Source organism: Scyliorhinus canicula, chromosome 19 (genome assembly GCF_902713615.1).
Source record: "Scyliorhinus canicula chromosome 19, sScyCan1.1, whole genome shotgun sequence".
Lineage (NCBI taxonomy): Eukaryota > Metazoa > Chordata > Chondrichthyes > Carcharhiniformes > Scyliorhinidae > Scyliorhinus > Scyliorhinus canicula.
In genome coordinates this window covers 53,536,797-53,552,408 of record NC_052164.1, presented here as the reverse complement: position 1 = coordinate 53,552,408, position 15,612 = coordinate 53,536,797, and the positions used below count along the sequence as shown (strand labels likewise).

General features: G+C 46.1%; 1 protein-coding gene across 1 annotated transcript in view; it reads right to left on the bottom strand.

Moving 5' to 3' along the window:
• LOC119954285 (parathyroid hormone/parathyroid hormone-related peptide receptor-like) overlaps window positions 1-15,612 on the bottom strand; it is a 197,019-nt gene that overhangs the window by 117,670 nt on the left and 63,737 nt on the right. The window contains exons 5-6 of the mRNA XM_038779379.1: window positions 5,988-6,109; window positions 4,394-4,488 (exon numbers count right to left, since the gene is read on the bottom strand). Of these exons, the coding sequence (XP_038635307.1) occupies window positions 4,394-4,488; window positions 5,988-6,109 (217 nt within the window). The remainder of the gene's footprint in view (window positions 1-4,393; window positions 4,489-5,987; window positions 6,110-15,612) is intronic.

Below are 15,612 nucleotides of genomic sequence, written 5' to 3'. Positions count from 1 at the left end.
CAACTTGACCTCGAGTAATCAAACATCTATCCCTAACCTCAACATCCGTAATGTCCCTCTCCTTGGTGAATACCGATGCAAAGTGCTCATTAAGAATCTCACCCATTTCCTCTGACTCCACGCTTGAATTCCCTCTTTTGTCTCTGAGTGGGCCAATCCTTTCTCTAGTTACCCTCATGCTCCTTATATATGAAGAAATGGCTTTGTGATTTTCCTTAACTCTGTTCGCCAAAGATATTTCATGACCCCTTTTAGCCCTCTTTATTGCGCGTTTGAGATTTGTCCTACATTCCCGATATGCCTCCAAAGCTTCATAAGTTTTAAGTTGCTAGATCTTCTGTATGCTTCCATTTTCATTTTAGCTAGTCTCACAATTCCACCCGTCATCTATGGTTCCCTAATCTTACCATTTATATCCCTCATTTTCACAGGGACATGTTTGTCCTGCACTCTAATCAACCTTTCCTTAAAAGATTCCCACATTTCAAATGTGGATTTACCCTTTAACAGCTGCTCCCAATCCACATTCCCTAGCTCCTGCCGAATTTTGTTATACTTGGCCTTCCGCAGTTTAGCACTCTTCCTTTAGGGCCACTCTCATCTTTGTCCATGAATATTCTAAAACTTACGGAATTGTGATTGCTATTCCCAAAGTAATCACCGACTGAAACTTCAACCACCTGGCCAGTATCATTCCCGAATAGCAGGTCCAGTATACCCCCTTCCCGAATTGGACGGTTTACTTACTGCTCTAAATCCCTTCTGGATGCTCTTTACAAATTCTGCTCCATCTACGCCTCCAACACTACATGAGTCCCATTCATAGAACATAGAACATAGAACGATACAGCGCAGTACAGGCCCTTCGGCCCTCGATGTTGCACCGACATGGAAAAAAAAAACACTAAAGGCCATCTAACCTACACTATGCCCTTATCATCCATATGCTTATCCAATAAATTTTTAAATTTTTAATGTTGGGGCAGTTAAAATCTCCTATCACGACCACCCTATTGCTCCTACATTTTTCTATAATCCATCTACATATTTGTACCTCTACTTCACGCTCGCCTGTACTAAAGTCCCAACAATGTTACTGCACCCTTCCTATTTCTGAGCTCTGTCCATATCGCCTCACTGCTCGAATCCTCCATGGTGCCAACCTTAATCACAGCTGTAATATCATCTCTGACCCCTCCACCCCTTTTACCTCCCTCTCTATCCCTCCTGAAGCATCTATACCCTGGGATATTTAGTTGCCAATCTTGCCCTTCCCTCAACCAAGTCTCAGTAATTCCAATAACATCATATTCCCAGGTACTAATCCAAGCCCTAAATTCATCTGCCTTACCTGCTGCACTTCTCGCATTGAAACAAATACACCTCAGACCACCTGTCCCTTTGCATACATCATTTCTTGCCTGTCTACTCTTCCCCTTAGCCACATTGAGTTTATTATCTCGTACCTTACTGGCTTTAGTTGCTGCCTCTTTACTGACCTCTAACTTCCTAATCTGGTTCCCATCCCCCTGCCAATTTGTTTAAAACCTCCCCAAAAACCATTGAGACTGTTAATGTAGTGAGACTGTGAATGTAGTGAAACTGTGGATGTGCTGACATAGACATCGACATAGAACAGTACAGCACAGAACAGGCCCTTCGGCCCTCGATGTTGTGCCGAGCAATGATCACCCTACTCAAACCCACGTATCCACCCTATACCCGTAACCCAACAACCCCCCTTAACCTTACTTTTTTTTTAGGACACTACGGGCAATTTAGCATGGCCAATCCACCTAACCCGCACATCTTTGGATTGTGGGAGGAAACCGGAGCACCCGGAGGAAACCCACGCACACACGGGGAGGATGTGCAGACTCCTCACAGACAGTGACCCAGCCGGGAATCGAACCTGGGACCCTGGAGCTGTGAAGCATTTATGCTAACCACCATGCTACCGTGCTGCCCACAAGAGACTGTGAATGCAGTGAGACTGTGAATGTAGTGAGACTGTGAATATAGTGAGACTGTGAATGTAGTGAGACTGTGAATATAGTGAGACTGTGAATGTAGTGAGACTGTGAATGTAGTGAGACTGTGAATGTAGTGAGACTGTGAATGTAGTGAGACTGTGGATGTGCTGAGACTGTGGATGTAGTGAGACTGTGAATGAGCTGAAACTGTGAATGTGCTGAAACTTCAAATGTCGTGAGACTGTGAATGTGCTGAGACTGTGGAAGTTCTGAGACTGTGAATGTAGTAAGACTGTGAATATAGTGAGACTGTGAATGTAGTGAGACTGTGAATATAGTGAGACTGTGAATGTAGTGAGACTGTGAATGTACTGAGACTGTGAATGTAGTGAGACTGTGAATGTAGTGAGACTGTGAACATAGTGAGACTGTGAATGTAGTGAGACTGTAAATGTAGTGAGACTGTGAACATAGTGAGACTGTGAATGTAGTGAGACTGTGAATGTAGTGAGACTGTGGATGTGCTGAGACTGTGAATGTAGTGATACTGTGAATATAGTGAGACTGTGAATGTAGTGAGACTATGAATGAGCTGAGACTGTGGATGTAGTGAGACTGTGAATATAGTGAGACTGTGAATGTAGTGAGACTGTGAATGTGTTGAAGCTGTGAATGAAGTAAGACTGTGAATATAGTGAGACTGTGAATGTAGTGAGACTGTGAATATAGTGAGACTGTGAATGTAGTGAGACTGTGAATATAGTGAGACTGTGAATGTAGTGAGGCTGTGAATGAGCTGAAACTGTGAATGTGCTGAAACTGCAAATGTCGTGAGACTGTGAATGTGCTGAGACTGTGGAAGTTCTGAGACTCTGAATGTAGTGAGACTGTGAATATAGTGAGACTGTGAATGTAGTGAGACTGTGAATGTGTTGAAGCTGTGAATGAAGTAAGACTGTGAATATAGTGAGACTGTGAATGTAGTGAGACTGTGAATATAGTGAGACTGTGAATGTAGTGAGACTGTGAATATAGTGAGACTGTGAATGTAGTGAGACTGTGAATGAGCTGAAACTGTGAATGTGCTGAAACTGCAAATGTCGTGAGACTGTGAATGTGCTGAGACTGTGGAAGTTCTGAGACTCTGAATGTAGTGAGACTGTGAATATAGTGAGACTGTGAATGTAGTGAGACTGTGAATGTGTTGAAGCTGTGAATGAAGTAAGACTGTGAATATAGTGAGACTGTGAATGTAGTGAGACTGTGAATATAGTGAGACTGTGAATGTAGTGAGACTGTGAATGTAGTGAGACTGTGAATGTAGTGAGACTGTGAATGTAGTGAGACTGTGGATGTGCTGAGACTGTGGATGTAGTGAGACTGTGAATGAGCTGAAACTGTGAATGTGCTGAAACTTCAAATGTCGTGAGACTGTGAATGTGCTGAGACTGTGGAAGTTCTGAGACTGTGAATGTAGTAAGACTGTGAATTTAGTGAGACTGTGAATGTAGTGAGACTGTGAATATAGTGAGACTGTGAATGTAGTGAGACTGTGAATGTACTGAGACTGTGAATGTGTTGAAGCTGTGAATGAAATAAGACTGTGAATGGAGTTAGACTGTGAATGTCGTGAGACTGTGAAAGTGCTGAAATTGTGAATGTGCTGGGAATGTGAAGGTAACGAGACTGTGAATGCAGTGAGACTGTGAATGCAGTGAGACTGTGAATGCAGTGAGACTGTGAATGTAGTGAGACTGTGAATGTAGTGAGATATTTAATGTAGTGAGACTGTCAATGTAGTGAGAATGTGAATGTAGTGAGATATTTAATGTAGTGAGACTGTGAATGTAGCGAGACTGTGAACATAGTGAGACTGTGAACATACTGAGACTGTGAATGTTGTGAGTCTGTGAATGTGCTGAAACCCTTGTTCTGGGTTTATTGTCTGCTGATTGGCAGTCGTGGCTGGTTCTGTTGGCTGAGATGGGGTTTGCAGGTGGACATGGTGATTTGCTGAGAGTTGGTTGGCAGTGGCCGCTGGTTCTAATATAAAGCTGGGAGGTGCTGGATTTGATAGCCAGAGTAATATTTTACAGATTCCTCTTTTGGTCTTGACCTTCTGGCTGGGTTTTCTAAATAACCCAACTCTCCAGGATGGTGCTAAACAATTGTTTTGCATCTTATTGCACAGGACCTAAAGCAATTTTCAGTTTCCGGATACTGATACCTCTTTGCTTTGATCCTGCTCCTGTGGCAGGCAATGTATTTGCTCTCATAGTGACCACGTTCACCCCCCCCTCCCCACGCCCATATCAGAAATTCAGCTGTCCATTCAATGTACACAGTCCCATCAAATTTCTACACCTAGCAATTACTTCTGAAGTGCTATTTTTGTTATTAGAGAATGCTAATATTCCTACTTGAAGTAGCTGAGTATCGAGACAGCGCCTAGGAGAGAGATCAGCGAGATGGAGTACCCAACAGTGTATATCAGGTGGAGACGATCAAACACTTCCTGTGGAGAAATAATCAGACAGACAGGCAGTCAGTGCTCTCAGTCTGAGAGTGTCCATTTTCAACTTTCCAATTCAGTATTAATCTCTAACTCTGTGCCAAACATGGCTACAGCCCATGAATGAAAATACACCTTGGATTGGTTTGTTAGTCCTGTATTAGTTAATAATCCAGTCTAGCTGGTAACTCTTGGTTATGTTAGAAAATCCTTCTTTAATTTGTAACCTTTGTTATTTGTTTCATTCACGGAGAGTGGGCTTCACTGGCTTGCCACAATTTATTGCACACCCTAATTGCCCTTAAGGTAGTGGTGTGCTACTTTCCTGAACCGCTGCAGTCGCTGAGGTGTTGGGACACCATTGTGCTATTAGGGCGGAGGTTCCAGGAGTTTGATCGAATGACAATGAAGGGACAGTGATATATTTCCAAGTCAGGTGCTGAGTGATTTGAAGGGGAACTTCCAGGTGGTGGTGTTCCCAGGTATCTGCTGCTCTTGTCCTTCTAGATGGTCATGGGTTTGAAAGGTGCTGTTGAAGGAGCTTGGTGAGTTGCCGCAGTGCATCTTGTGGATGTTATACATGGTCGCCACTGTTTATCAGTGGAACTCTTGCAGTGATGTCCTGGGGCCGAGCTGATTGTCCTCCAACAACCACAACCATCTTCCGCTGTGCCAGGTTTTACATCAGCCATTGATTACAATTTTAATGGGGACCCTTGATGCCGCTCTTGATCAAATGTTACCTTGATGGAAAGGACAGTGCTCTAACTTCACCTCCGGAATCCAGCTATTTTGTCCATGTTTGGATCAAAGCTGTAATACGGTTCATAGAATTGACAGTGCAGAAGGAGGCCATTTGGCCCATTGGGTCTGCACCGGCCCTTTGAAAGAGGAACCCATTTAAGCCCACACTGCTACCCATCCCCGTAACAAAGTAACCCCACCCTACCTTTTTTGGACACTGAGGGCAATTTATCATGGCCAATCCTCCTAACCTGCACATCTTTGGACTGTGTGAGGAACCAGAGCACTCGGAGGAAACCCACGCAGACAGTGACCCAAGCTGGGAATCGAACCTGGGACCCTGGTGCTGTGAAGAAATTGTGCTAACCACTGTGATACCATGCCGCCCTGGTTAGGAGCAGCATGGTCCTGTCAGGACCCAAACTGAGCATCAGGGAGCAGGCTATTAGTGTATAAGTGCCACTTGATAGCGATATCAATAACCCTTTACAGAAATTGCCCTGCTTTTGGTGGACAGGACATACACGGACAGTTTTCCAGCTTGTCAGTGTTGTGGCTGTACTGGAACTACTTGGCTAAGTGTGCGGCTAGTTCTGGAGCACAGGTCTGTTGTGCTATAGGTGGGTTGTTGTCAGGGCCCATAATCTTTGCCTTATCCGGACCTTTAGCCATTTCTTGAGTTAACAGGCTGTTTAGTTGGTAAATTCTTGATTCATTAGCCACTTTTGATTAATTAGTAACTTGATTGTTTTGGTTACCTTTTGTTGCCAGTGGTCAGTCATCAGGAACTTGGTGCACTCGCTGTAGTTTGCCCAGGTCCTATTCATGCTGGGGACCAACTCCCAGTCCCCGTGCACATTGCATTTACGATAGGCGTGTCCTGTCAGAAGGAAGGCAACATTTCAATTTATTGTGTAGGATTCCGCTGGTGAACCTGCATCACCGCCCATTGATATCTACTCCTCCAACAGCTCCTGGATCCACTCCTCCCCCACAACTAGCTCCAGTTTTGGTCAGTGCTTTGTGGATGATCTAAAATGACTACGTACTGTTCACACATTTACTTCATCCCACCTCAGGGCGTCAGACTTCAACAATGGACCCTTAATCTCCGCCTCTGTTGAAAACCAGGTTACCTCACCTGTCCTGCCCTTTGTATGCATTCTCATACTTTTTAGATGTCACTCTGAACCCTCGCCCATTAATTCATTCCCTCTTCCTCATCCTCTTCTTCTCGCGCCATGGAATCTTCCCTCCTTCTTCCTCTCCTTTCAAACACCCAATCAGGTCTCCTTTTATTTCTCCCTCTCAGCCTCCCCAGTCTCCATTTAAACCATCATTATTTCATCTGTCCCAGCTTCCCGTTGCCAATGAACAGAGTGAGAACAACACGGGGGATAAAAGAGCAGTGAGGGTGAGAGCAAGTGCGTGGGTTCAGAACTCACTGAACACGTTCAAAGAGAACCTTAGACGTCGGGGGGACGTAGGTAAGTGATTGATTGGTGAGTATTTTTCTACTTTTCTCTCTAAACTGTAAAACTAAAAAATTCAATCAGCTATCTGTGACAGGAAGTGTACAAAACATAGATAGACATAGAAACATAGAAAATAGGAGCAGGAGGAGGCCATTCGGCCCTTCGAGCCTGCTCCACCATTCATTATGATCATGGCTGATCATCCAACTCAATAGCCTAATGTCGCTCCCCCCCCCCCCCCCCACCCCCCCGCGCCCTTTATATCCTTTGATCCTCTTCGCCTTAAATGTAATATCTAACTGCTTCTTCAAAACATGCAATGTTTTGGCCTCAACTACTTCTCTTGGTAGCGAATTCCACAGGTTGACCATTCTCTGGGTGAAGACCTTTTTTTTCATCTCACGCCTAAATGGTCTACCCCGTATCCTTAGACTGTGACCCATGGTTCTCGACATCCCCACCATCGGAAACATTCTTCCTGCATTTATTCTGTCTAGTCCTGTTAGAATTTTATAGGCTTCTGAGATCCCTCCTCATTCTTCTGAACTCCAGCAAATAAAATCCATCCAACTCAATCTCTCCTCATATCAGTCCTGCCACCCCAGGAATCAGTCTGGTAAAACTTTGCCGCACTCCCCCCATAGCAAGAACATCCTTCCTCAGATAAGGAGACCAAAATTGCACATAAGGGCAGCACGGTAGCATTGTGGATAGCACAATGGCTTCACAGCTCCAGGATCCTAGGTTCGATTCCCCGCTGGGTCACTGTCTGTGCGGAGTCTGCACATCCTCCCCGTGTCTGCTTGGGTTTCCTCCGGGTGCTCCGGTTTCCTCCCACAGTCCAAAGATGTGCAGGTTAGGTGGATTGGCCATGGTAAATTGCCCTTAGTGTCCAAGATTGCCCTTAGTGTTGGGTGGGTTACTGGGTTTTTGGGATGGGGGGAGGTGTTGACCTTGGGTAGGGTGCTCTTTCCAAGAGCCGGTGCAGACTTGATGGGCCGAATGGCCTCCTTCTGCACTGTAAATTCTATGATTCTATGATATAATATTTCACGTGCGGCCTCACCAAGGCCCTGTACAAATACAGTAAGACATCCCTGCTTCTGTACTCAAATCCTTTCGCCATGAAGGCCAGCATACCATTTGTCATTTTTACTGCCTGCTGTACTTGCATGCTTACCTTCAGTGACTGGTGCACAAGGACACCCAGGTCTCATTGCACATTCCCCTTTCCTAATATATGGCCATTCAGATAATAGTCTGCCTTCCCGTTTTTGTCACCAAAGTGGATAACCTTACATTTATCCAAATTACTCTGCATCTCCCATTCATTTGCCCACTCACTCAACTTGCCCTAATCACATTGAAGGATCTCTGTATCCTCCTCACATCTCATCCTCTCACCCAACTTCGTGTCATCTGCAAATTTGGATAAGAGTACAAGATCAGAGCAGGTCTAGAGGCGTTAATTTACTGGAGCAGTAAGTTTATCAGATATGGGGAGATATAAATATTATATGAAATTTATAGTTTAACTAGTTAAACTAATACAACTACAAATAATTGCTGAGTGATATTTCTAAACTTGGAATCTAATTAATTAAGGAAAACACAAAAAAGATGGCAGGATAGGTGAGGTGTTGCAGCTGTAGTATATGAGCACTTGTGGTCACCATTGTGTTCAACAATCACATCTGCCGTAAGATTCTGAAGATGAAGGAACATCAGCCTGGGGGCTGCTTTAGCTCAGTTGGCTGGACAGCTGGTTTGATGCAGAGGGTAGGCGAGTTCAATTCCTGCACCGGCAGAGGTTACTCATGAAGGCCTTCTCAGCCTCGCCTGAGGTGTGGTGATCCTCAGGTTAAATCGCCACCAGTCAACTCTTCCCCATCAAGGGGCAAAACAGCCTATGGTCATCTGGGACTATGGCGACTTTACTGGGGCCTCACGGTAGCATGGTGGTTATCATCAATGCTTCACAGCTCCAGGGTCCCAGGTTCGATTCCCGGCTGGGTCACTGTCTGTGTGGAGTCTGCACGTCCTCCCCGTGTGTGCGTGGGTTTCCTCCGGGTGCTCCGGTTTCCTCCCACAGTCCAAAGATGTGCGGGTTAGGTGGATTGGCCATGCTAAATTGCCCGTAGTGTAAGGTTAATGGGGGGATTGTTGGGTTACGGGTATACAGGTTACGTGGGTTTAAGTAGGGTGATCATTGCTCGGCACAACATCGAGGGCCGAAGGGCCTGTTCTGTGCTGTACTGTTCTCTGTTCTATGTTCTATGTTCAACTGAGTGCTTGAGCTTGAGTTTGAGCTTCAGACCGTACAATGCATCAGAGAACGGGAATGAGAATGGTCCATGGTCAGGGACAGGAGGGTATGATTGCAAGTGAGGCAGACATGGAGATCCAGGATGTAGCACTGGAGGAATCTCAGGCCCTGCAATTGTCCAACAGGTTTGACGTTCTTGCAGCTTGTGCGGATGAAAGCAGGAATTTCAGGATGTGCAAGCAAACTGACCACAGCACCATGGGAAAAGGGGACACTTAAGTGGGGGAGGAGTAATAAGAAACATGGTTGCAGCATCAAGTTGAAAGAGGGCAAACACAATACTGCAAATATTGGTGCTCGGCCAAAGGATTGGGGATGTTTTGAGAAACTAGCAAAGGATGATTTAAAAAATAAAAAAGGGGGGAAGCGGCGTGTGAGAGAAAACTAACAAGAAATATAAAAGTAGACAGGTAAAGTGTCTATCAGTATACAAAAAGTAAAAGAGTAGCTAAAGTGAGCATTGGTCCCTTCATGGATGAGACTTGGGAATAAATAATAGAAAACAAGGAAATGACAGAGACTTCAAAAAAAATTAAATTTAGAGTACCCAATTATTTCTGTCCAATTAAGGGGCAATTTAGCATGGACAATCCATCCACCCTGCACATCTTTGGGTTGTGGGGACGAAACCCACGCAAACACAGAGAGAATGTTCAAACTCCACACAGGCATGACCGAGACTTTAAACAAGTATTTTATATTTACTTTCACAGTGGGAAACACAAACGGCATCCCAAGAATAACAGAAAACCAAGAGATAAAAGGGAAGGAAAAACTTAAAACAATCACAATCACTGGAGAATAAATACCAGGAAAACTAATGGGATTAAAGATTGACACGTCCCCTTGGCCTGATGGCCTGTATTCTAGGGTAGTCTTCCAAAATTCCCGAGGTTCTGGAAAGCCCCCAGGAGATTAGAAAATATTAAACGCAGCATTTCTATTCAAGTAAGGAGGGAGACAGAAAGCAGGAAAGTATAGAACAGTTAGCTTTACATCGGTCCATGAAAAAATAAAGAACAAAGAACACAGCACAGGAACAGGCCCTTCGGCCCGCCAAGCCTGTACCGGTCATGATACCACCCGTGCCCAAAACCCTCTGCAAAACCCTTGTGTCGTATCCCTCTATAGCTATCCTTTCCATATATTTGTCAAGATGCCTTTTGAACGTCATTATTGTATCTGCTTCCAGAACCTCCCCTGGCAACGCGTTCCAGGCACACCACCCTCTGCGTAAAGAAACCTGCCTCGCACATCTCCTCTAAACTTTGCCCCACAGACCTTAAACCTACGCCCCCTGGTGACTGATCCCTCCACCTTGGGAAAGAGTGCCCGCCTGTCCACTCTGTCCATGTCCCTCGTAATATTGTAGACCTCTATCAGATCACATCTCAACTTCCGTCGTTCTGGAATCTATTTTGAAGGATATTTAGAAAATCACAATATAATCAGATGGAATCAACGTGGTTGATTCTCAATTCCAGGATGCCTGGATCGCATTCCCTAATGGGACTGATTATGGGATGTTGGAGGAAAATCATGGTCAATATGGCCAATATTTATGGACATTAAGGTTTCACCACTTAGGCCACTGAACCGTGAAGACAGATGAATGGATCAAAGCTGCAGGTAGTTTGCAGAAGCTGTCAATCACAGACCACTACTAGAAAACTATGAATGGCCAGCAGCTAATGGATCTATGGGAACCAGACACATGTCACAGCCGCTCTCCTTTGAGGAATGGACATGTGAAGCTTCAAGGTAAGTGTTACAGCTATATTTCCTCTCACTGCCCCTTTCTAGACTGCTGTCTAGCTTCCAGACAGCGGTCTCTTTTCTGTGGGGGGGGGGGGGGGAGGGGGGGGGGGAGAGTCTGTGTGAGGGGTCCCTTTAGGCAGGGGTTACCTGGGGGGGGGGGTCCTCTTATAACAGGGGTCCCCGTGTTACAGGGCCCCAGTGGCAGGTCTTCCTATTACAGGCATCCCTGTGAGGTGTGTCTCTATTAAAGAGGCCCTTTTGGGGGTGTCTCCCTATTACAGGGCTTCCTGGGAGGGGGGGTTTGGGTCACCCCCATACTTGGTGGGGGGGGCATCTAGGCAATCCAAGTGTGGGATTGCTGTGAGGTGCCGGGGAGAGGGCGGGGTGAGGGGGTTTGGGGCCGATTTGTGGTGAAAGGAAGGGAAGGGTTTGGGGCCAATTTGCGGTGGCCGGCCGCAGGACCTCACCATTGGCTGATAAAGTGGCAGATGGAATTTAACGCAGAGAAAGGTGAGGTCAGCATTTAGGGAGGTCAAACAGTTATAGGGAATACACAATAAATGGGAATATACTAAGAGGGGTAGATGAAGTGAGAGATATTGACGTACAGGGACACAGGTCCCTGAAGGCAGCAGTTCAAGTAGACAAGGTTGTAAAGAAAGCATATGGAACACTCTCCTTCATTGGCAGGGATATAGAATATAAAAGGATGGATATAATGTTGAAATTGTATAAAACACTGGTGAGGCCATAACCGGAGTATTGTGTGCAGCTCTGGTCACCACATTACAGGAAGGATGGAATTGCTCTAGAGAGAGTGCAGAGGAGGTTTGCAAGAATGTTGCCAGGGCTAGAAAAGTATGGCTATGAGTAGAGATTGGATAGGTTAGGATTATTTTCCTTGGAACAAAGAAGGCTGAGGGGTGACTTAATTGAGGGGAAGAAATAGAGTAGACAGTATAAATTGTTTCCCATGGTGGAGAATTCTCGATCGAGGGGACATAGATTCAAGATAAATGGCAGAAGGTGTAGAGGGGTGTAGCCATCGAAGTTGGCTATTCCCTCAATAAAAAATGGAGGAACGCAAAGATTGCAGGTTAAAATGGACAAAGTTTGCAGCATAAGCAGGCTGCACCAAGCCAATGTGTATTCTGTCTGCTAAGAGAGCAGACAGCACTGAAACAAACATTCTGCATACTAATGAGGCAATCTCGGGACAGTTAACATAAGAACATAAGAACTAGGAGCAGGAGTAGGCCATCTGGCCCCTCGAGCCTGCTCCGCCATTCAATTAGATCATGGCTGATCTTTTGTGGACTCAGCTCCACTTTCCGGCCCGAACACCATAACCCTTAATCCCTTTATTCTTCAAAAAACTATCTATCTTTACCTTAAAAACATGTAATGAAGCAGCCTCAACTGCTTCACTGGGCAAGGAATTCCATAGATTCACAACCCTTTGGGTGAAGAAGTTCCTCCTAAACATGTAATGGAACGATCCCAGGGACAATGGACACAAATAGGGAAGTGATTGCAACATTGTATAGGATACCAGACACCCCGGCACCAGTGGGGTTCGAAGACAAAGCACCTGAAGGTCCGCCCAGTAGCCAAGGGACAGCCTCAGTATTTGGGGGATTCAAACAAATCGATTGGGTAGAGACCCAATCGATCCCCAGCAGATAGAGGGTCCGCCCAAAAGGGCGCAAAGCTATAAAAGACAGGTCCCAAACTTAGTTTGTTCATCTTGACCAGCCCTCCTCTCTTGACCAGCCCTCTCGACCAGCCTCTTACCGAAGAAGACCTTGACCGAGAGAAAGGAGAGGTTTGTGACAACAGCCGCCAGCAAGTAAGTGTCTCACAACGATCGCTACCAGAGATAGACACTCCTGACCCCTTTTAACCCGTACCAACCTGAAGTCTGCGGACCCACTGCAGAGCAAGAGGCCTTGTCCCCTGATCCGGCAGTTCCTTTAAGATAAGTATTGGTTTATTGAGTGGTAGGAATATTTTAGTCATCTTAGCGTGTGCATGAGTAGATTATAATTGTATTATAATAAGCTAATTTGTTTGAACTTACTAATTGGTGCATGGTTTTATTGCTTTGAACTTGACCTTGAAACTTGTGGCAGTATCTTAACGATACCTGGCGTCTCCAGAGCTAAGTAATGAAACAGAGCCAAATCGAGTGTTAAGCACACTCACCCAGAACGAGCAACATTTAGTGGCGACTCCGCCGGGACTCGATTAGAAGTGACCCCCCCCCCCACTCCGAGAGAACCCAGAAATTTGAATTTGAAATCCAATTGGGAAAAGGAAAAACCACACGTGTTCAAGGAGTTCAAATCAATACTCATAATTCGGAAGTGTGCTTTTGCATGCGTAACTAACAGGGTTGTAAGGTTAAACCAAGAGATTTTTGTTGCGACAAACTGTCGGGAGTTTTATAAGTCGGAACATAGCGAAAGCCGTACCCGTATTTATAAGCATTGCCTTATTATCCCTCGTTCCAAATTAAAAGAGAGCATAGAGAAAAGGAAATGGCCATGCAGGCAATGGAACGCCTCATGAACACAGAGCAGTTTGTGGTCGCAGTGACCAACAGCAGCAGAGTAGGTCAGTGTCCCGTGTGGGAGCTGGAACTCAGGAAGTACCTCAAAGGGAAAGGATGGCCCCTTTGGAGTGAATTTTGTGTGAATGAGGAGACAGGTCCCTGGAGTATAGGACATACTTGGTGGGAAAACCTATCTCAAATTCATAAAAAGAATTTAGGAAAAGCACGCAAGCTGATGGCAATTGTGTCCTGCTTGGCACAATTGCGAGGCACAGAGGAGGTCGTTCGGACGCTCCGCAAAGAATTAGAAGAGAGGAATAGAATGAGCAAAGTGGATGTCAGGGACATCGAAAAGGAGAATCTACGTTTAAGGCAATGACTGGCAGAGAAGGATAGAGAGGTGGATGATGCCAAGAGGGCACATCAGTCCTGTCTAGCCCATCTGAGCAGCTCCCAAGCCCAGTATGAGAAAGCCTATCAGGATGTGTAGCGCGCAGTTCTGACAAGAGAAGATTCAGAGAAGCAGGTAGAGGCACTGAAAAGGCAATGCTCTGACCTAAAGGCAGCTTTAAGGGCACTCCATGCTGCCACCACTGAGCAAAGGCAAAGCACAGTGGACCATACTAAATGTAGGAAGCAGATTGCGCAGCTGCAATCTCTGCTTTCTGTGCAGAATGGGTTCCAAGAGACATTTGGGACCCAGTTAGATGAAGAAAATGCCCCAGATTGGCAGGAATTAAGTGAAACAATGCAGCGCTATGTTCAGGGAACATGTGCGCCAGCAGCGCAACAGAAAAGGAAAGTGCCCCAACCCCCCACAGATCAGATAGCACCAGCACCAATGAACCCAGTCACCACCCAAAGAAAAGCAACCGCAGAAGGCGCACCCGAGATCACATACACCACCCCCTTAACCATAACACAACTAAGGGACGCATGTGAGAAAATCACCCCGTTCCTCCCCACTGCAGACCCCCACCAATTTTTCGCAAGAGTAAAACAGCAGGCGACTATGCACGGTCTGGATGAGCAAGAGCAAGTGAAGCTCACAGTTTTGAGTTTAGACTCATCAGTCGTAGCAGCCCTCCCCGACCCACAGAACGTTGGAGGAGGCACCCTCGAAGAGATATCTGACAAGAGAAGATTCAGAGAAGCAGGTAGAGGCACTGAAAAGGCAATGCTCTGACCTAAAGGCAGCTTTAAGGGCACTCCATGCTGCCACCACTGAGCAAAGGCAAAGCACAGTGGACCATACTAAATGTAGGAAGCATGGTAGCATGGTGGTTAGCATCAATGCTCCAGGGTCCCAGGGTCCAGGGTCCCAGGTTCGATTCCCGGCTGGGTCACTGTCTGTGTGGAGTCTGCACGTCCTCCCCGTGTGTGCGTGGGTTTCCTCCGGGTGCTCCGGTTTCCTCCCACAGTCCAAAGATGTGCGGGTTAGGTGGATTGGCCATGCTAAATTGCCCGTAGTGTAAGGTTAATGGGGGGATTGTTGGGTTACGGGTATACGGGTTACGTGGGTTTAAGTAGGGTGATCATTGCTCGGCACAACATCGAGGGCCGAAGGGCCTGTTCTGTGCTGTACTGTTCTATGTTCTAGATGCATACAGCTATTTTAGACGCGATAGGGTACAATAGAGGAGACCCAGTCGAAGGCCTAAATAAGTGTAGGCAAAAGAAGACCGAGCACCCCACAGCATTCGCAGGAAGGCTGTGGATTCATTTCACTACCGTTTTTGGTGATTTAGACCGCGTACATTTAACCCGCGATAATATGGTTAAATGGACCCGCACCATCATCTCCCACGCCACAGATGCAAACAGAATGTCTGCAGCAGTTATGACCTCTCAGAAGAGGCCCATAATGAAAAATGGGTATTGAAAAGATTGTCCCGCGCTTGGGAGCAATCTGTCCAAGGCGAGGTTAAAGTAAAGATCCCAGAAGAAGCTCAGGCTGCAGCAGATATACAGGCAGTGAGAGCGCACCAAAACCCCGCATGGGTAAATGAAGGAAAGAACAGCCCTCCACAGAAATCGCAGGAATGTTACAACTGCGGACAGTTAGGGCATTTTGCTAGGAAATGCAACGGCCCGCAGAAATCTCAGAGAGGCCAGGAGACAGGCACTCTGACCAGGAACAAAGCAAAGCCAATCCACAGTATAGGGATGCAGTCAGGACAGACCAATGTGGACGGAACGGACTGACGGTGTTCGGGCCACCCCACTTGGGTCTGTGACACCCTCTGGGACACATCCGGAAGACCGGTGGT